This window comes from Arachis stenosperma, chromosome 2 (genome assembly GCF_014773155.1).
Source record: "Arachis stenosperma cultivar V10309 chromosome 2, arast.V10309.gnm1.PFL2, whole genome shotgun sequence".
NCBI classification, from domain to species: Eukaryota; Viridiplantae; Streptophyta; class Magnoliopsida; order Fabales; family Fabaceae; genus Arachis; species Arachis stenosperma.
The window spans coordinates 103,506,582-103,528,020 of NC_080378.1; the positions used below are offsets into that span (position 1 = coordinate 103,506,582).

General features: G+C 35.6%; 1 protein-coding gene and 1 pseudogene across 1 annotated transcript; both read right to left on the bottom strand.

The window, feature by feature from the left end:
* Nucleotides 1-8,509: 8,509 nt before the first annotated feature.
* On the bottom strand, nt 8,510-9,921 carry LOC130963340 (ferritin-3, chloroplastic-like; annotated as a pseudogene).
* A 2,685-nt stretch (nt 9,922-12,606) lies between these two features.
* On the bottom strand, nt 12,607-14,856 carry LOC130962011 (ferritin-2, chloroplastic-like). The gene is made up of 8 exons (XM_057888092.1): nt 14,492-14,856; nt 14,301-14,384; nt 14,152-14,212; nt 13,761-13,848; nt 13,564-13,625; nt 13,388-13,453; nt 13,114-13,177; nt 12,607-12,954 (listed from the first exon to the last, which is right to left on the bottom strand). Exons 1-8 carry the CDS (start codon nt 14,794-14,796, stop codon nt 12,905-12,907), a joined length of 780 nt encoding a protein of 259 aa, XP_057744075.1. The 5' UTR covers nt 14,797-14,856; the 3' UTR covers nt 12,607-12,904.
* Nucleotides 14,857-21,439: the final 6,583 nt, after the last annotated feature.

Below are 21,439 nucleotides of genomic sequence, written 5' to 3' on the forward strand. Positions count from 1 at the left end.
GCCAAGAAAAGGAAAGAAGAAAGGACTAATGGCTTCATGGGAAGAGTTGGAAAATGACTCAGATGATGATGATAAATCAGAAACCAAGTCCCAACAGTGCCTTATGGCAGATCATGTAGATCAGGTAGTCTTTCATAACCCTAACACTGAAGATCTTCATCTTATGATAGACCACCTTTCTGAAAAAATAAGATGCTTTCTGTTGGAAAATCAAGAACTTGAACAACAAGTCACCATCCTTCAAGCTGAAAACAGTTTTCTAAAAGAAAAAGTAAGAGAGGCCGAAACTGTTTGTGATCTCGTTGAAGAAAATAAGCAGTTAAGAGCCCAAATTAAAAGTTGTGAAAGTGATCATTCTGTTCTTGCATATGTGAATTGTTTTAAGCAAAATGAAGAGTTGCTTAAAGAGGTTAACAGACTTAAAGAAGACTTAGCCAAGTTCACCCAAAGTTCTGAAAATTTAAATCAAATCTTGGCTAGTCAGAAACCTCTTTATGATAAAGCAGGTTTGGGTTTTTATAAATCTGAAAAATCACATTTTGAAAACATTGCTTCATCTTCATATGATGCAAAGTATCAAGACCCAACTTGTTTTAACAAAACAGCAACTCCAAGATTTTGTAGACTATGCAATCGAAATGGACACTTTCCCATTCAATGTTTCTTTGGTGAAAGAATGATTGGTGACAAGGTTTATAAAGTTGTTTTTGATTACAATGGCTTAGGACATAGAAGATGGTTTAACGTTAAAGGATCCAAAAAGATTTGGATACCTAAGGGTTCTTAAGCATTATTTTGCAGGTGTGCCTAGCATCCAAAAGGAAAGAGAACACATGGTACATGGATAGCGGATGCTCTAGGCATATGACCGGAAAGACAGCCTTCTTCATAAAGCTTGATGAATATGATGGAGGATTTGTCACATTCGGTGATGACGCTAAAGGAAAAATAGTTGCTGTTGGGAAAGTGGGTAAAAATCTCTCATCTTGTATAAACGATGTCCTTCTTGTACATGGATTAAAACATAACTTGCTTAGTGTTAGTCAATTGTGTGATTTGGGTTTTGAAGTTATTTTCAAGAAATTTGTTTGCTTAGTGGTTTGTGAGAAAACTGGGGATGTTCTTTTTAAAGCTAAAAGATGTAATAATGTGTATGGATTAACTCTTGAGGATTTAAAGGAACAAAATGTAACATGCTTTACCTCTCTTGAATCTGAAAAATGGCTTTGGCATAGAAAGTTGGGTCATGCTAGCATGTACCAAATTTCTAAGCTAGTTAAAAAGAATTTGGTTAGAGGAATTCCAAACATCAAGTTTGATAAGGATCTTACTTGTGATGCTTGCCAATTGGGCAAACAAGTAAAATCCTCTTTTAAATCAAAAGATGGAATATCAACCAAAAGGCCATTGGAAATGTTACATATTGATCTTTTTGGTCCTACTAGAACTCAAAGTTTAGGAGGTAAACACTATGGTCTTGTGGTGGTTGACGATTACTCTAGATTTGGTTGGGTACGTTTCCTTGCTCATAAGAATGATGCATTTTATGCCTTCTCCACTCTTTGTAAGAAAATTCAAAATGAAAAGGATTTGAAAATTGCCCATTTGAGAAGTGATCACGGAAGAGAATTTGAAAATCAAGATTTTGAAAAATTCTGTGATGACTTAGGGATTTCTCATAACTTTTCATGCCCTAGAACCCTCCAACAAAATGGGGTGGTTGAAAGAAGGAATCGAAGCCTTCAAGAAATGACTAGGGCCATGTTATGTGAGAATGAAATTCCCAAATTTTTATGGGCTGAAGCTGTGAATACAGCATGTTATATTTTGAATAGAACAATCATTAGAAAAGGTTTAAAGAAAACTCCTTATGAGCTATGGAAAGGAACCCCTCCAAATCTTAAGTATTTTCATGTTTTTGGATGTAAATGCTTTGTACTTAACAATAAAGAAAACCTTGGAAAATTTGATCCAAAATCATATGAAGGAATGTTTGTTGGATATTCCACCACAAGCAAGGCTTATAGAGTTTATCTCAAAGAGCATAGGACCATAGAGGAATCCATACATGTTACCTTTTGTGATTCTAACTTAATTCCCAGTATTGTAAAGGAAAATGATTCAGATTGTGAAGAGGATAGAACAAGTAGAGGAAATTCCAAAACTGTGGAAAATGAAGAATCTGTCAGCCCTGTTTTATCTCGTCAGATTGAAGGAGAAACTTCCATTTTGTCTCCTGAGCAGACACGAGAAACTGAAACAGTGAGACCATCAGAAGTTCATCAAAGTTCAACACCTGTCCGAAAGCCCAGAGAATGGAAGTCTATGAGGGGCTATCCTCATGATTTCATCATTGGTGATCCCTCTCAAGGAGTAACCACAAGATCCTCCACCAAAAGGCAAACCGAATCTAGCAACTTTGCTCTCTTGTCACAATTGGAGCCCAACAATGTCAAACAAGCTCTTGAAGATCCATCATGGGTCAAGGCCATGCAAGAGGAGCTAGCTCAATTTGACAAGAATAAGGTTTGGAATTTAGTACCTCATCCGGATGGTAAGAAGGTAACGGGTACTAAGTGGGTTTTCAAAAATAAACTTGGGGAAGATGGACAAGTTGTTCGTAACAAGGCTAGATTAGTGGCCCAAGGTTACGATCAAGAAGAGGGTATAGATTTTGATGAGTCTTTTGCTCCGGTAGCTAGAATGGAAGCAATTAGGTTGCTTCTTGCCTATGCTGCCCATAAAGGTTTTAAAATGTTTCAAATGGATGTTAAATGTGCTTTCCTTAATGGCTTTATTGATAGAGAAGTGTATGTGGCTCAACCCCCCGGTTTTGAACATAAAGATTTTCCTAATCATGTTTTTAAACTTTCAAAGGCTCTTTATGGCCTTAGACAAGCTCCTAGAGCTTGGTATGAAAGGCTTAGTGCCTTCTTATTAGAAAATCATTTTCAAAGGGGAACCACCGACACTACTTTGTTCATTAAAGTTTCTAATGATGACATTCTTCTTGTTCAAGTTTATGTGGATGATATTGTGTTTGGATCAGCCAATGAGACCTTGTGTGAAGAGTTTGGAAAACTCATGACTAGTGAGTTTGAAATGAGTTTAATGGGAGAGCTAACCTTCTTTCTTGGTCTCCAAATTAAACAAACTCCTAGTGGTACATTTATTCACCAAGGCAAGTATGCAAAAGAATTGATAAAGAAATTTGGTTTAGAAAATTCCAAACCAATGGGAACACCAATGCATCCTAACACTAAACTTGATAAAGATGATGATGGCCTAAATGTGGATGAGACACGGTATAGAGGAATGATCGGTTCACTAATGTATCTTACATCCTCTAGACCGGATATTGTTCAAAGTGTGGGTGTATGTTCAAGATTTCAATCTCACCCAAAAGAATCCCATTTAACGGCTGTTAAGCGCATCATTAGGTATATTAAGGGAATATGTGATTATGGTTTATGGTATCCAAAATCTGATGACTTTTGTGCAGTAGGGTTTTGTGATGCAGATTATGCGGGAGATCGAGTGGATAGAAGAAGTACTTCGGGCATGTGTTGCTTCCTTGGAAGCTCACTCAACATGTGGTCAAGCAAGAAACAAGCCACAGTGGCCCTATCCACGGCTGAAGCTGAATATATATCCGCATCTGCTTGTTGTTCGCAATTAATTTGGTTAAAAACTCAATTGGAAGATTACAAATTAAAGATCAATAGCATACCCTTATTTTGTGATAACATGAGTGCAATAAATATTTCAAAAAATCCTGTTTTGCACTCAAGAACAAAGCACATTGAAATTAAATATCATTTCATTAGAGAACATGTGCAAAAGGGAACTATTGATATTCAATTTGTAAAATCTGAAGACCAAATTGCTGATATTTTTACAAAACCCTTATGTGAAGACAGATTCTGCACCTTAAGAAACAGTTTGGGAATGATAGAATTAAGATCTGTTGAGAATTTGTGAATTTTTGATTCTGTTTGGTTTGTCTCGCAGGAAAGCAGGAGACAAATTTCAGAATAGGTTGAATGGGCCATGCTTCAGGGGAAGGCTGCGCAGACTTTAATGGGCCCACATAATCAAGTTTGACCTCTCATTAAATTTTTAATGACTCCTCACTTTATGATGATCAAATCTTTTGAGTGTCATTTCAAATCTCATTGGAAGTAGTTAATGTCAAATCAAACCTTTCTCTCTCCAAGTAATCCCTTGATTCTAGGAATCCTCTTTTCAAATTCTTGGAAAACCGCCCTGGTTAATAACCGCCCATTATGATCATTAACCACTCCCATCATTCTATCTCCAATCAACATTTAATGCTCCCTTAACCTCCCTCCACTTCTCACCTTCGGCCAACCCTTCTTCTTCCTTTCCCATCGTCTCTCTCCATAATGAAAAAGAAAACCGCTTCAAGAAAAAGTGGAAGAATCAATCTCTCTCAAAAACCGTTCACTCCACAAACACACACTCATATTCACATTCACTCTACATCTTCTTCCTCTCCCTCTCAATCGGCCAAACCAACATCCACCATGAGAAAGAAGATTGCTCACAAGAGTTCTGGCCGTGGCAAAAATAAGGAGCCCAGCGTTGATGAAGAATCGTCTCAGACATCACCCGTTCCATCTCCACCACCGCGATCACCCAAGAGGGCAACACCAACACCATCAAGAAAAAGCTCTCAGAAGCCCAAAGGTTTCGTGTTGCATGAAACCAGGGAACCAACGAATCTTGAGTCACTGGAATTCAAAAACAGGTTTCACAAGCCTCATTCTCATTTTGATCCATCCAGATTCCTGACATGTGCATTTTATGAATTCCATCAAGAAATTCTGGAAAAGAGGCATATCTGTCTTTCCTACCTGGTGAACCTTGATTATCTGTCAACAAAAGGAATTATCTTGCAACCTCTGTTCGATAACCTCAAGTGGACACCTCTGTTGCACATTCACAAGATGGTATACCCAAAACTGGTTCGGCAATTTTATGCGAACCTCAGAATGATTGATGGTGCTCTCCATTCTTATGTGAAACGTGTGCACATGGTTCTGAACTCAGAAACCCTGGGTGCAGCCCTCGGGTACTCGGACGAGGGACCCAAAGCATACATGAATGACAAATGGGATGATCATGTTGGGATCAGTTACAAACAGGTTCTCAGCCATATTTGTGCAAACATGTCTGGATTAGATGGCACGGTCCCTACTCATAAAGCTCTTGGACCAACAAATTCATTGCTGCATCGCATCATTACCCACATTTTAACTCCGCAGAGTGGTTCTCACAATAAGGTAACTGTATCTGATTCTTTAATCATTTTTGCCCTTGTTACTTCTACTCCTATTTCATTCGCTTATCTTATGATCAGACATATGTGGGATTCTGTAAAAAGTACAAAAAAGGCTAATTTACCTTATGGAATGTTTCTCACGTGTATTTTTGAGTACTATAAGGTAGATTTAACCAATGAGGATGTGGAGAACAAAACTTCCATGATCAAAGGTGGTGGTGCGGTAAAAGGCCCAAAGAGCAAGAAACCAATGCCAATGGACAGTGACCTAGAAAGCCAGTTTGAATCTCCTAAGGCAACTGAGTCATCTCGGGAAATTCTCACTGAGTTCTCTAACATGTCCACTATCATGATTCAATTTCATAAAGCTGCTCGAAAGCTAGCCGCTGAAAATGAACGTGCCTGGATCAGATGCAAAGAGCGTGTGGGTATGATGCTGGAAAATCTGGAAAAGGATTTGGGTGCTGGCAGTGAGGATGCTGCAGATTCTGATCTCAATCTGTCTGATGATTAGTGTCTTTGTTATTTTACTTGATATTGGCTTAAGTAGGCTCAATCTTTTTTTTTGTTTTTTGTTGTATGAGCGTAACTTCAAACTCCCTGCTCTGTGATACTGTCCAAAACTCATGTTATCCTGCTGTCTATTATGTTTATTCTGTGGTATTATTCATCTTTTTGTGCAGGTGTTTCCCCCATGATGACAAAAGGGGGAGGAAAATATGTTGCTTCCAAAATTGAAATTGGGAACAAAGAAAAACAGGGGATGAAAAGAGGGAACAAGAACAGGGATGAAATTTTCAAAAATTGAAAATTCATGATCTCCCTTGTTTGCATTCGGTTTATCATGTCTTGTTAATTCTAATTTGGCATCTGATTATAATTATGCTTGTTTTGATATCTTGCTGTGGATTAATTTTTTTAAACTGATTGCTTGAAAAACATCTTTTGGCAGCTCATGTAAATTGCTTTAAATATCCAAAACTGCCTTATTTTGCTCTACAAAATTTTCCTTTATGCTATTTTTGCTCTGATATATTGAACAGGAAAATGTTTGGGTATTTTGGTTGAAATTTGTAATGTTTAAGGTTTGAGCAGAAAATCAATTATGATAACAAATGAGTTTTTGATTATCATCAAATTCTGCTCATAAATCAAGCATTCAACATTCTCAAATAAATATGTTGAATAACATTGTTATTTTGGAGCTTGATTAAAATGTTACAGGTTTCTTATGCTTCCCTTGGTATAATAGCACATATTAAGGGGGAGCCATGTAACACTTTGAAAGGGAAGAAATTCAATCCTCAAAGGGAGTACCTGTACTCTAATCTTTTAATTTCTTTCCATTTCAATTTTAATAATGTTTGTCATCAAGGGGGAGATTGATGAGTTTGGAAAACTCTAAACTAATTTTATGATGACTAAACATTATTAACATAAATAATTGCAAAATTAATTTTGGATTTAATATTAATTAAATTAATTTTGTAATGCAGGTTTTATTGGGCCGAAAATAAAATAAAAATGCTGCAGCCCAAGTGTGAATTTGTTTTCCAATTCAGCATTGATTCAAAAATGTTCAATGATATATGGCTGAATTGATGTAATGATTTATTGGGCCATATTAACATTGTTACAAGCCCAAAAATAAGCTTCCCATGCTTGATCCGAATTCAATATGCATCAGGAAAGCAAATGCTTTTAGTTGGGCCAAAATAAAGTTTATTGGTACCAAGCCCAATGTTGGTGAATGCTTCCATGCCCTGTCCGAAACCATGAGGCATAAGAGATGCCTAATTACTTCCAACGGATTCCATTGCTTGCTAAGAATGGATTTCAAATTTAATATGCTAGCTTTGGAACTATGAGAGAGAAATTGACTTTGATTTGATGGGAATCATTATGATTAATGTTGCACGCCACCCAGGGAAGTAAAAGCAAGCTATCTTCATTTGATTTGTTTTTGAATTGCTTTTCTTCATTTCTCTGTTCTCTCTCATCTCTTTCTTCTTCTCTCTTCGGTTAATACACAGGAAACAATGGCCTCCATGAAAGCAAATGAAAGCTACCGAAGCAAGGGAAGGACAAGCTACAAGTCCATCACAATGATGGCAAGAAAACATAAAGTATGTAGTGGCTGAGATAATCACCAAATATGGTTAGATTTGGTGAGTTAATCTCGGATCCTCCATACCCAAAAAGAAAGAAGAAGATTCGGCCAGCAGAAGGATCTTGGAGGCGTGACTTGTCTTCATTTCTGATCAACCACCACAGGGAGTAGCTAGAGTGGCGAAGTGATGGTTGAAGGCAGAAGGTGAAGCAGATGAAGTCATCATCATCATGAAGCATCAAGGGCCAGAAATCCATCTTGGAGAGGAAGCCAAGGATGGAGCGCTCGGATTGATGTAGAGTGGTGACCAAGGAAGGGAAAGAGGTACTTGCATGTTGGTTTTTGCATGAGTAACTTCTTCTCTCTGTATGGCCGAACCGGTTTTTGTTGAAGGAAAAGAAGCTGAGCTTGGGTCTGGTTTTCAAACCGTGAAGGCTTCACTTCTCTATAAAAGAGGTGAACAGTCATGGTCTGATTCAAGGAAAAGAGTAAGATTTGAGAGTGCAAGGCACAGAGTTCTCAAAGCTTCCTAAGCTAGTAGTTCTCTTCTCCTTCAATGTTTTCTGTTTAGTATTTTTCTGTTTAATTTTGTCATGTCTTGAGTCTCATGGAAAAAGGCAAACAGTGAGGTTTGTATGAAAAAGCCATAGAGCGGAAAAAGGCAGAGAGTGCAAAATTAAAAGAAAAAGCCATAGATGTCTTAGAGTTCCTTTGTACATCTGTGTTGTGTTTCATGATTCTGTGGGAATCCCCTTGTAAGTTGGGTTAGCACTTTACAAGTTGTAATCTGGTTGATTATAGTGAAATTCCATCATGGTTGTGATGGAGACTGGATGTAGGCTGCACTGCACTTAGCAGCTGAACCAGGATATATCTGGGCGTTATTTTCTCTCTCTCTCTCCTACCTCAATTCTGTTTTTTATTGTTCAAGATGCAACATCAGAAATGTCTCATGTCAAGTGACGAGACAAAATGAAAATGTCTCGTGACTAGGGACGAGATAAAACAGAAAAGTCTCATCTAAAGTCCAGCAAGAGTCAGCAAGCAAAAAGGGGCTAAGATTCAACCCCCCCTTCTCTTAGCCACTGAAACCATCACAGAGCTAATTCCATTGCTGAATCAAAGCATAAAAGAACAAAACAAACAATCAACAATTAGCATAGATAATGATTCGGATAACTAAATAAGATAACTTTATAGAACTGTTTGTTTCAATCTGCAAACAAAATTGAGAACTCACCATACAATGCATCACCCTTTTGAGCATGTGCAAATTCTGAGGGAGGACTAGTGATAGGGTGCTGTATCACTCGACCACCGCGAATGTTCTAAACCAATCAAAACCATACAACTCATCACAATCACCATAAGAAGAGAGTACCAATCAACAACACTATGTCACTATCAAACTCAACAATTCAACACATTAGGAAGTATGTAACACTAGTTTAGTAGTTTATTCCTCTCTCTTAGTCTGTTGCTATATAAACTTAGTAGATTAATATAGTACATTCCAGAGTCAATATAATAATGCATCACTTAAGAGAATATAACCTGATACTTCATGAGCTTCTCAGCATGCTCTCTTTCTTCTTCACTTGATTCCTTAAAGAACCTACGATTTTCAACAAATACAATACACTCAAACTTAAATCCCATGTGAGAAATGGAAGAAGTGAAGGCAGAGATGTATGTTACTTACTTTGCAAAACCCTTGAGAGCAATGTCATCTATCTCTGTCAAATTATGCAAACAAGGAGTGGTACACACAGGAAACATTGTACATAATGAACCTTCACTTTATTTATTTTTTTAATGAATTGAGAAATTAATATATTTACATAAAATTTATGTTTAACTACACTAATTTTACAACTTATAAAAAAAATTACTTTTGAAATGGAGAAAATGTTAGTAGCAAATCAGGACGAAAAATAGCAAAACAAAATAATAAGATCAAAATTATAAATCAAAATAAATAATAACCAAACTATAATGTATACCAAAACTGTCTCTTTGTAAGATAACAATTTTACATATACGTAGAATAAAATCATGATCCGCAACAGAACACTAAAAATTAAAACTTAAAAGAACAAATATGATGGATTTGATTATGGGGAATAATCACTTACTTGATCTGCTCATTGATAGCAGATTCAGATTCATCAACATGGTTCTGTGGAGCCAACGAAACATTTGGTGTTAGAGGAACAGCAAGAGCATCTTTCTTCACCTCTTCATATGGCTCAAATATCACACCAGTGAGAAGAAGAAAATTCAGAAAGCTTTCTGGGAACAACAACAAAAGAAGCAACTTTGGAGACAAAAAGGGACATTTTGGGAAGAACAATGAAAAGGGTATTGGGAAATGGGTTTGAATAAGAGAAAGGAAGAGGAAATGGAAGACGGGGTGGTAATGGAGGTAGCTCGGAGTCTGAACTGTGAAGAGGGCGAAGAACAAGGGAAGGGTAAAGAGGATATAAGCAGTTATGGCGAGGGGCATTTTTGGAAATAGAATTAGTATGTGAACCGTCGGATTTGAGGGCCACGTGGATGATTGAGATTGGTTGTTTGGGAGGGGCGTGTGGCGAGCTCGTGGTCTAAGTGGTGTGAAGGCGAAAAGAGTGGGAATCTCTGGTCCATGTTGTGGTGGCAACAAAGACACTGATAAAAAAGACAAAAGTATTGTGTCTTTTACAAGATGGAATCTTTTGACCTTTGTGGATTGTGGTGGATACCAAGATTTTTGGCCAATGGCTGCAATGCTCTTTTATGTTTAGTAGTACAACACCACACACATTGATTATGTACAGCTAATTATTTGATTGAGGATTTAAAGATATCTTATAATTCTTTTTTGTACATTTTGAAAATAGAATGTAAATAAAATGTCTTGAGAAATTATTTTTATACTTGGTAAAGTAATTTTTTTTATAATCTATAGACCGATTTTATTAAATTATTTTAATAAAATAAAAAAATTGAAAAATTAAGGAGTGATTGATGAGTTGATGTCATTGTTTTCATTATTGTTGGTTTAGGGTAAGGTTGAGTTTAGAGGAAGAGGTGGCACACTAGACGAAAAAAAAAGGTAGGAAATGGAATATAACTCGACGATGATGTACGTGGAAATGAGAAGGTGGTAGTTGAAGATGGTCAAGTTGAAAAGAGTTGTGGGTGGCTAGTAACATTGGATAGAGCATAGAGCAAAATGTTAGAAATAAAATTATTTTTTTACTAGTTTAAGTTTTGAAAAAAAATATTTTATAATATAATATTAAAATTTTTATGATTAATTTGTATAGATTTTGATATAAAAGTCCAAGATGTTAAGGGGGATCAATCACCCAATATTAAGGAAAAAAAAAAGGTAGGCTAATAAGTGGAGAATTTATAAAGAATTGGCCTCTCTTATAATTATAAAGAGTTAATATGTGGAGAATTTTACATAATTACTTATTTAAAAGAATAAAAAATATATTTTGTATAAGTCTTTTTATAAGCTTAATGAAGGTCTAAGATTCTATTAGCCATATAAAAATTATTGTTTATTAATTAATTAATGTCAATGCATCTTATACTCACTTTTTTTATGATGTTATTATTCGCGGATATTTAATCCGATTCAATTTGATTGGATAGGATTGACAATTCGACCCACAAATAAATTGAATTTAGAATATAATTAATTGATCTACAGATAAAATTGCAGATTTATCTTAAATTTGTACTTCTAATAAATATATATATAGAAATAGATAGAAGTTGAACTCATATATTCTCTTTTCTAAAAATTTATAGATCTACCAAGTCAATCACTTTAATTAATATTATAATATAGTTGTTTTTTCATAAATCTTACTTAAAATAATTTTTGGAATAAACATGAATTTTATTATAACTTTATTACTTTTAATTTTAATTTTAATTTTTTATATTTTTGTTTTATTAATATATTTATGAAATTATAGAATAATTAAATATTGTGTTTGGTTGAAAAAGAAAAAAAGATTTTGTTGTGGATAAAATCACATTGAGTCGGGTTGAGAATTTTAAAGTGAGATTAGAGTTACAATCGAAAAATTTTCAACTCTCAAGGTAAAATAAAATAAAATTTTTAAAAAAATTTAAACCCGTAAATAAGAATGACTGAATGAGCATAAATCCTAGTCTTATCTATTGCCCTAGATAAGTGGAAGAAACTTCAACCCCCAGATCATGCAAGCTCCTTCTTCGTGGGTACAAAGAAAATATATGGACAAAGAGTATATGCGTGTAAACTTGTAAAAGAAGAAAAGGATTCAATTGAAAAATTCTTGTTAAAATGATATTTGATGACATTTTTACAAAAGCGACATGTTTGATTAAAATGCAAGATTGTTAAGTTTTTCATTAAATGGATACAAGTTTTAAGAATATCTTGCTCTTGTATTTTTGAAATGTAAGAGTGAAAGTATAAAGCCTTATTATAATAACAACGGCCAATTTCATTCTCTTAAGTTTTAAGTAAAGAAGTTGTAAATTAATAAAATTGGTCAGACAAAGAATTCACGCTTTTTTTCATATTTTCCATCAAAAATTAAGAATTTTAAAATTCTTATACTTTCGTTTGGAGTTACTTCCAGAGAAGGTTGAATAGTAGAGTAAATAAATATAAAAAATAATAATGATATTCATTTTTTCCGATATGACAGCAGCTTGTGTATTTTGCGTGAATGTGGAGAACATGGACATTAGATATGGGTGTGGGATAATTTGTTCTGGAACAGTACACAAAGAAATTGGACTATTTGATTTTTTTGTTAAAAATAATTTGCCTTCTAATCGGACAGTCCAAGTTGTATGAAAGAGAGAATTTAAATTTTGGCTAAACTAACAGTCCGATTTTTGCTCCTGACACCATAATTGCCTAAAATATTTATACACTCCATAACTACCTTCTACACGATTTTTCTTTAAATATCTAGAATAAAAAGTGCAACAAGGGAGTTTGCTGAAAATTCTCATGCAACAAGAAGCCTGATCAATACTAATGTTTAGCATCTCTTTCTCAAATCTCACCGTCAACATTTTGTCTTCATAAGATACTCTTAATGATGAGACCAATGTACTAATCATTGGCATTGAATAAAAATTAAAATCATCACATAATTCATAGTTCTACTTGCACCCTACAAATAACAAGCTCTTTTTTCGGTACAACATCACTTTTATTTCCAACAAGATGAAATTGCAAGCTACAAAGTAGAAATACATACGCTTTCATAATATTGACTTCTAGGCTCTCTAGCCTTCTAGACAGACACTAGCAACCACATAATTCCTACACTAATACAAAGATCATTAAGCTAATCAATATCTTAAGCAAATCTCACAACACACGCATCTACGCAAGTCAAATACTAGTTCTATCGTACAACTATGAAACAACACACAACGTTTAGAGTTTAGACAGTGCCAAGTTGTGGAGAGCAGGCTGTTCAAGATTATACATGAGCTTCCTCATGGAGAAGAACTTGATCAAAGTGCCACACACCTGCAAGCAACAAAAGCAGAGTCATACTTTCAGTCAGAAACCCAACACCATAGCATTTTTCACTTTAGACATTTTCTTTCTTCTTAGAATGTTTGGTGTGAAAATGTTTAGAAGCAATTTAAAAGTAAGTGGAGCTATCTATATAGGTTATGTGCATACCATGACCCTTTCCAACCATTCTCAATTGAGTAACATACTCTGCAATCCTCTTGATTGATTTAACCTGTACCAACCAAAACAAAAGATGTTACACAAACCCTTATTTAATTTTTACACTTTGTAATGATGCAAATATAATCCACCCTAACTTCAGCTTGTTTCCATGTAAGAATTTTTCATTTTATTCACTTCTTGTTCTAAATCTAGTGCTTTTATGAATCCAAGTTCCGGTTAACCTCAAATCTCAAGTAGACATAATTCAGCAAAGTTATACCTGCTCATACAAAAACTCGCTTTCGATGTAGTCGGCGAGTTGTGGATCATTGTTCCGGTCTGCAACCTATGATTCATGAAGAACAGATTTAACCGTAAGAACTAGAGTTTAAAAATAATGTGACAGCATATTGAAAAACAATTCAACTCAGAGGAAAAAGGCATAAGAGGCATTACACTGTGAAGAGAAAGAAGCTTTTCATTCACCAATTTCTCCAAAGACAAAGCTAATTCCATGGCTGTATCAAACAGAAAAACGAAAATGAGCAAGTACAAAATAAGATTAAATTATATTGCAGAACACAACTAATAGCACTATTTGTATCAATCTGAAAACAGAGAAAAATCAAGGTAAATAACTATTGAGAACTTACCATAGAGTGCATCACCCTTTTCAGCATGTGCAAATTCAGAGGGAGGACCGGTGATGGGATGCAGTGTCACCCGACCGCCGCGAATATTCTGAACCAATCAGAATCACACGTCTCATTAAACATATATCATAAGAGCCAAGTAGTAACCAACAACACTAGCAAACTCAAACAATTCATTCAAGGCACTAAGTGTGTGATCTTAATTAATTAATTGAGCATTAGGAAAATGGTTTGGATATATGGCTATACAACATCAATTACTTTTTGTTAGATTATAATCATTTCTCTCCCTTTTTCTAAAGATCTTTCAATAAAATTTTGACCACTAAGGTATTTAAAACATAACACACATAACATAATCATCCTTAGAGCCAAGAGTTCCAACACCAACCTGATACTTGATAAGCTTCTCAGCATGCTCTCTTTCTTCTTCACTTGATTCCTTAAAGAACCTGCAATTTTCAACAAAATACAATACACTCAAAGTTAAATCCCATTTGGGAAACGGAAGAAGTGAATTCACAGATGTAAGTTACTTACTTTGCAAATCCCTTGAGAGCAATGTCATCTCTGTCAAAGTATGCAAACAACGAGTGGTACACATAGGAAGCGTTGTACTCCACACTGCATTCATACACCAAATAATTCATCTCATCATAAAAATAATTAATAACAACAACAAACTATGATAGCCATACAAGACAAAAGTGAGAAATCATGAGAGTTCTTACTTAATCTGCTCGTTAATAGCGGATTCAGATTCATCAGCGTAGTTCTGACGAGCCAACGAAACATTTGGTGTTACAGGAACAGCAAAAGCATCCCTCTTAACCTCTTGAAAAGGTTCAAAAATCACACCAGTGAGTGGCTTAGAAGGAACATCAACACCGCCACCGGCTGCAACAACCTTGAAGCTCCTACTCTTAGAAGAAGAACAGAAGCTCAAAGCTGCGATCTTTCTGTTCGCAGAAACATCGCAACCACTAGAAACAGGTGAAAGAGAAAAGCTAGAGACTTTGGAGCAAGAGAGGGCCATTTCGGGAAGAAGAAGAAGAAGAAGAAGAAGAGAAGTGTGGTAATGGCGGCTTCTAAGAGTTTCTTTGGTGCGAGGAAATGGGGAAGGGGTAAAGGGGATATAAGTAGTGGTGTTAAGGGGTGTTTTGGGAATATGAATAATTATGAACCGTTGGATTGAGATACACGTGGAGGGTTGAGATTTGTTGGGGAGTTGGGGCGTGTGGCGGGCTCGTGGCCCTATCCAGTGTGAATGAGGAATCAATGGAAATATCCTTTCCACGTTGCCATCACGAAACAGATCAAATGTTCGGTTCAGCGACCTCCACGCGCTCCACTGGGTTATTCTATCTCACTCGCGCTCTCAACGGCTCAACAATTTCTTGCTTTTTTTTTTTTCAGGTTTAAAGTTCAAACTTTTTCTATACTGCTAAAATAATGCTTCTCTAAAGAAAAATAAATTCAGTTATCAAATTATTTAAGATGAAAAAATGTATATATCTTTAATTAGATAATTAAATAATTATTAGAATAATTAATTTTAACATAATAAAATTATTAATAACAGTAACATAAAAGAAATTATAATATTATATGAGAGATACAAAATATGTTTTTTTATCACAATATATAATTAATTAGTAATTAATTTTTAGCATACACTTAACGGAATTTTTCTTCCACTCTAAAGTTTATCAGAAAAATTAATAGTTCTTTAAAATACTTGTTAATGTAACAATCATAACCGTTGTAATTTTTTTTTACATATATTTCAATATATTAAAAATATAATAAAACTAGACCTCCAAATATTTTTTTAAACAAATTTTTTAATAAAATTCTCACGCACTTCTTCTTTTTTATATATAGACTAGCACTTCTTTTTCTTTCTCTTTTTCCTTCTTTATTATTATCATCGTCTTCGTCCTCACCGTTTTAATCTTCTTCTTTTCCGATAAATATTCAAAAAATTAGAACATCAAATTTTTATGCACAACACATAAATTTTAGTGTATAGTACCAAAATTTTAATATACAGTAAAAAATTTTTAAAAGACTATATGTTCAAATATTAACATTCAACCAATAAAATATACACATCACATTAATTTTGGTGTACAATACAAAAATTTTAGTGCATAACACATAAATTTTGACGTACAATACGAAAATTTTTAAAAGACTAAAAATATTGACTCACCTTATGTACAATATACATTTAGTTGATCCAACTTTTAAAGGATTCTTAGAACTTTATCATTATATAAGCATATTCCACAATTTAGATTAGCACTAAATTTTAAAACCCGAACATGATATTATTACAAAATATGCTATTAAAAGCAAATTTAAAACCCAACATGATATTATTATTGCATGTTTTGCTCTTCATAATTTTATAAAAATAATGGATTCTAGTGACATAAATATTTTACAAAAGTTTAAAGATATTATTTCATTACAAACCAACAAAGATAATGCTACTACTATAAGTAATAGATCAACAAATTCTGAAATTAATGAATGAGAAGAACCAACATAAAATGTTCGGACAATGTTAAAAATAAAAGATATTATAAGAGATATGAAAGGTATCAGAAACTTGTTGTGTGAGATAGAAATAATCAGATCTGAGAGGGAGAGTGAGTAGTAAAGCAGAGTTTCAAGAACAGAGAGACAGGGAGAAGAACGTGACCTGAATCCATTTCAAATGTGTAATTGGTAAAGTGAGTGTAGAGTGAGTGAGTGAGTCATTTTATACTTACAAAGAAAAGTCCTTCTAAAAGGGTATGAAAGTGTTAACTAGTAACTAACTACTAAACTGAATTACTAGCTACTAACTGAATTGCTAACTTCTAACTAACTTCTCTTAAACAGAAAAACTAGCTTCTTAATCTCTTTTAGCTGACTCAGCAGTAATGCAATAACAGCAATAGGCTTAAGATACTCCTATCATCATCTTCACTTTTTTTTTCTTCAAAATTTTTCTGCAAGAACAGTACACATGATAGTAAATTTATGCACTCCCTTTAGGTGTTGCTGCTAGTTCTGGTTTCTTGACTAGCTTGTTGTTCACCGCTCTCCATTTCAACAATATTCAGCCTGTACCTGAACTGCAAGAACTTCTCTGAGGGTACTGCTTTTGTCAGAACATCAGCTACCTGAACGATTTCTGGAATATGGCTGATTCTGACATTTTTGTTGTTTACATGACCTCTTACAAAGTGAAGTTCTATTTCAAAGTGTTTGGACTTTGAGTGAAGGATTGGATTGGCTACTAATAGTACTGTACTCAGATTGTCACAATATATTAGTGGTGCTTCTCTTAAGGGACACTGTAATTCAACCATGAAATTCTTTATCCACAGTAACTTTGCCACCAGGTCAGCCAAGTTTCTATATTCTGCTTCTGTACTGGACCTCGCAACTGTAGTTTGTTTCTTTGACGCCCACGAAATCAAATTCCCACCTAGTAACACGCAGTACCCGCTTGTAGACTTCCTGTCATCTGGATCTCCAGCCCAATCTGAATCACTATATGCAGTGATTTGCATCAAGTTTTCTTGCTTCAGGTGCAGTCCATAGTGTCTTGTGCCATTGAGATATCTCAGGATCCTCTTTACCATTCGCCAATGAACATCCAAAGGAGCTTGAACAAACTGTGCCATTTTGTTGACATTGTAAGAGATTTCTGACCTAGTTACTGCCAGGTACTGAAGGCTTCCAATTACTGACCTATATAGCTGAGGGTTTACAATTGTGTCCTACCAAAAGTTGAGAATTTTACAATCGAAGGCAATGGGGTGTGGCAGCTTGTGCAACCAGTCATGCTAACTTTCTTTAGAATTTTACCAATGTACTTCTGTTGTGATAAGAGCAAACCACCAGCTTTAGATCTTTCCACCTGAATGTCAAGGAAGTAATGAAGAATCCCCATGTCTTTGAGAGAAAATTTTGCATTTAATTGCTCAACTGCTTCTTTTACCAGCTTCGCTGATTCACCTGTGATGATTATATCATCCACGTACACTAGTATATAGGTCTTTATGCCATCAACATTTCTCAAGAAAACTGAGATATCAGACTTTGTTGCTTGAAAGCCAATTTTACCTAGTCCAGTTGCCAGCTTGTGATACCACTTTCTTAGGAGTTGTTTTAACCCATAGAGAGCCTTGTTCAGTTTGCATACTAGAGATGAATCACTGGTTTCATACCCTTTGGACTATTTCATATACACTTCTTCTACCAATTTTCTATGCAGGAATGCATTGTTCACATCTAGCTGCCTTATCACCCAAGACTTTTCCAAGGCCATTGACAGAAGTAACCTGATGGAGGTTGGTTTTACCACTGGACTGTATGTCTTAGTGAAGTCAAAACCAGACTTTTGTGCAAACCCTTGTGCTACTAGCCTGGCTTTGTGTTTTTGTATGGACCCATCTGCATTGTACTTGATCCTAAACACCCACCTGCTACCAATTGCTTCTCTATTAGGGGGGAGAGTGACCAAATCTCAGGTTTTGTTCTTCATTAGTGCTTCATATTCTGTGTCTATTGTTGCTTTCAATTCGGGTATGTTGAGCGCTTGTTGTACACTCTTTGATTCTACACTTGCTTGAAAGGCCTTTGGTTTGAGCACTCCTGCTTTGCTTTTGGTGACCATTAAATGTGAGTTCTTTGACACTGTTTGATTAGCTTCCAAGTCTGAAATTGGCAACACAATTTCTATGTCATTTATTGAAATTGGGATGGAAGTTGCTGATGCTGCTGCTGGCCTCTGTTGAGGTGTAGTTGCTCTAAGGTTAGGTTGTTGTTGTGCTGTTTGGACTAAGCTTCCAGTTACTGAATTTTGTTGGATTGCACTTCTAGGAGAGTTTGTTGTTGCTGCTTCTGAAATCTATTGAGCTGAATATGAACTGTGTTGAGTTGAAGCTGTCTTGGTGACTTCACTGAGCTTTGGAATTGTTGAAAAACTTGGAGTTGAGGTCTCTGAGTCTTGTCTGTTGCTGGCTGCTTTTTTTGCTTCTTGGAAGGAGAATCTTTCTTCAAAAAATACTATATTTGGAGTTGTAATGATTTTTCCTTGTTGAGTAAGGCATTTGTAGCCTTTTCGAACTGAATCATATCCAATGAAGGTACACGGTGAAGATATAAAATTGAGCTTGTGCTTGTTGTAAGGCCTTTGATGGGAAAAGTATAGGCACCCAAATACCCTGAGATTCTCATAGGTTGGTTTCTTTCCAAGCAACTTTTCTGTTGGTGACTGCCCTTCCAACACAGGTGTAGGTAGTAAGTTGATTAGTTTTGCCGCTGTAGCAAAGGCTTCACCCCAGAATTTTGTAGGCATTGAGGCTGCTGCTAGTAAGGTCAGCCCTATTTCAACCACGTGTCTGTGTTTCCTGTCAGCTGAGCCATTTTGTTGGTGCACATGAGGACATGAGAACCTGTATATGATTCCCCTTTCCTGTAAGATCTTAGACAAACTCATATACTCAGCAGCATTATCACTTTGTATCACCTTTAGTTTTGTGTTTAATTGCAATTCAACCATTCGTTGGAAGTGATTAAAAACTGATTTTAGTTGAGCTCTAGACTTAATGAGATAAAGCCAAGTGAACTTTGAGAATGCCTCAATGAAATTCACAAAGTATCAATTTCCATTATTGTCAGACATAGGGACTGGACCCCAGATATCTGTATATACAAGTTGTAAGGGTTGTGTATACATTGTTTGTGAGGTTGGAAAGGGCAACTGATGGGACTTTTCAATGCAACAAGCTGGATAATCTATTTTATTACAGTCTGGAAAAGAAAAATTACAACAATTGCTCAGAGCTTTTGACAAAATAATTCGGCTAGGGTGTCCTAATCTGGCATGCCATATTAGGAGACTGTTCTTGTTATTTAGAATGGTCACATGAGCTTCTAGTGGTGTGTGTGCAGCAAATTGACAAATTTATAGAGGCCTTTATCGACCTTCCCTTGAAGCACAGTTTCTTTGATTTCCTGTGATTTAACACAACATTTATCAGCATGAAATTCAAAGAAAACTCTGTTACCACAGCAGAATTGGTGGGCCCTCATTAAGTTTTTTGTAATTTCAAGCACAAACAGAATTTTTCTCAACTTAAATAGCCTAGAGCTCAAATCATATTTAAAACACGAATTACCAACTAAATTGATTTGCAAACCTGATTCATCTCCAATGACAACTTGTTCACCTCCCACATATTCTTCTTTCTCAACCAAATTTTGTTCATCATGTATCATCTGATGCATGGAGCCTGAGTTCGGATACCAGTTTGGATCCTGGATGGTGGCAGGTGTAGCTAGTACTTTGCTGAAATTAGTTGCAGGCTGGCTGATCTGGTTGTTGTAATCCTCTTCATACTGATCCTCACTATACCTGTACCAACATATCTTTGCTGTGTGTCCTATTTTATCACACACTTGACATTGTGGCTTTTCATACTGTGGTCTTGTATTGACAAAATTTCTTGCACCACCACCATTCGCTCTACCTTTTCCGTGTTGTCCTCTTCCATATTCATTTTTTTCATTGTACTTTTCTTGCATATCTCTTCCACCACTGTCTGATTCTTGCATCATTTTCCACCATTGTATGAATTTATGCCTCCTCTGAACCTACTACCTCTGCCTCAGAAGCCACCCCTGAAGCCTCCTCTCATTTGCTGACTTTGTCCATATTGATAGTGCTGAGCTAAATTAGCTTGCACAAGCGTTTCTGACCTTCTAAACCTTGTTATCATGCTTTCATGTGAAAGAAGTAATGCTTCTAATTCGCCTACAGTTATACTTTGAGATCTTGATGTTGATAACACTGAGGTTATCAGTGATGAGTATTCTTCAGTCAGTCCATTTAGTATTGCATTTACATGGTCACTCTCCTTCATAGATTCACCTACAGAAGCTAGTGCATCTATTGTTCCTTTTATTGCCAAGACATATTCAATGACAGAGGCATCAATTTGAATAGTATTAAGCTTATTTTTTAACTGCATTACCTTGACTTTGATTTGAGAAGAGAAGTGATCTTCGAACCTCTTCCAAACATACCATGTGTACACACATCCAACCATCCTTGTTGTAAATGATTTGCTCATTGAAGCTAATAGCCATGACTTGAGGAGTGCATCTTGCCTTTTTCACTTCTGAAACTCAGGATTTGCTGCGCCAGTTCCACCATTCTTAGACACCAGAAACTGCTGAGGTATTCCTTCTCTTGTAATGTGATTCAGCATGTCATTACCTTCAATCTGATCTTTCCACTGTAGGTAGTTGTTCTCATCCAATTTCATCGAGATCGGAGTTGCTGTGTACTTTTGCACCATGGTGATTGAATCTTGCTGCTGAATAGGCTTGATTTTCTTGAATTTGACGGAAGTTGTGGTACCAAAAGCTCTAATACCTTGAAAGGTATCAGGAATTTGTGGTGTGTGATAGAAAGAATCAAGTCTGAGAGACATAGTGAGTAGTGAAGCAGAGTTTCAAGAACATAGAGAAGGAGAAGAACGTGACCTGAATCCATTTCAAATGTGTAATTGGTAAAGTGAGTGTCCAATGAGTAAGTGAGTCATTTTATACTTATAAAGAAAAGTCCTTCTAGAAGGATACGGAATTGTTAACTTGTAACTAACTACTGA

Excerpts from the sequence above, each read along its gene's own strand:
- LOC130962011 (XM_057888092.1), bottom strand. The coding sequence starts at position 14,796 with ATGGCCCTCTCTTGCTCCAAAGTCTCTAGCTTTTCTCTTTCACCTGTT. Across the intron at positions 14,213-14,300 it reads GCTCTCAAGGGATTTGCAAA|GTTCTTTAAGGAATCAAGTG; the intron begins GTAAGTAACTTA and ends TGAAAATTGCAG. Across the intron at positions 13,626-13,760 it reads AAAGGGTGATGCACTCTATG|CCATGGAATTAGCTTTGTCT; the intron begins GTAAGTTCTCAA and ends TGTTTGATACAG.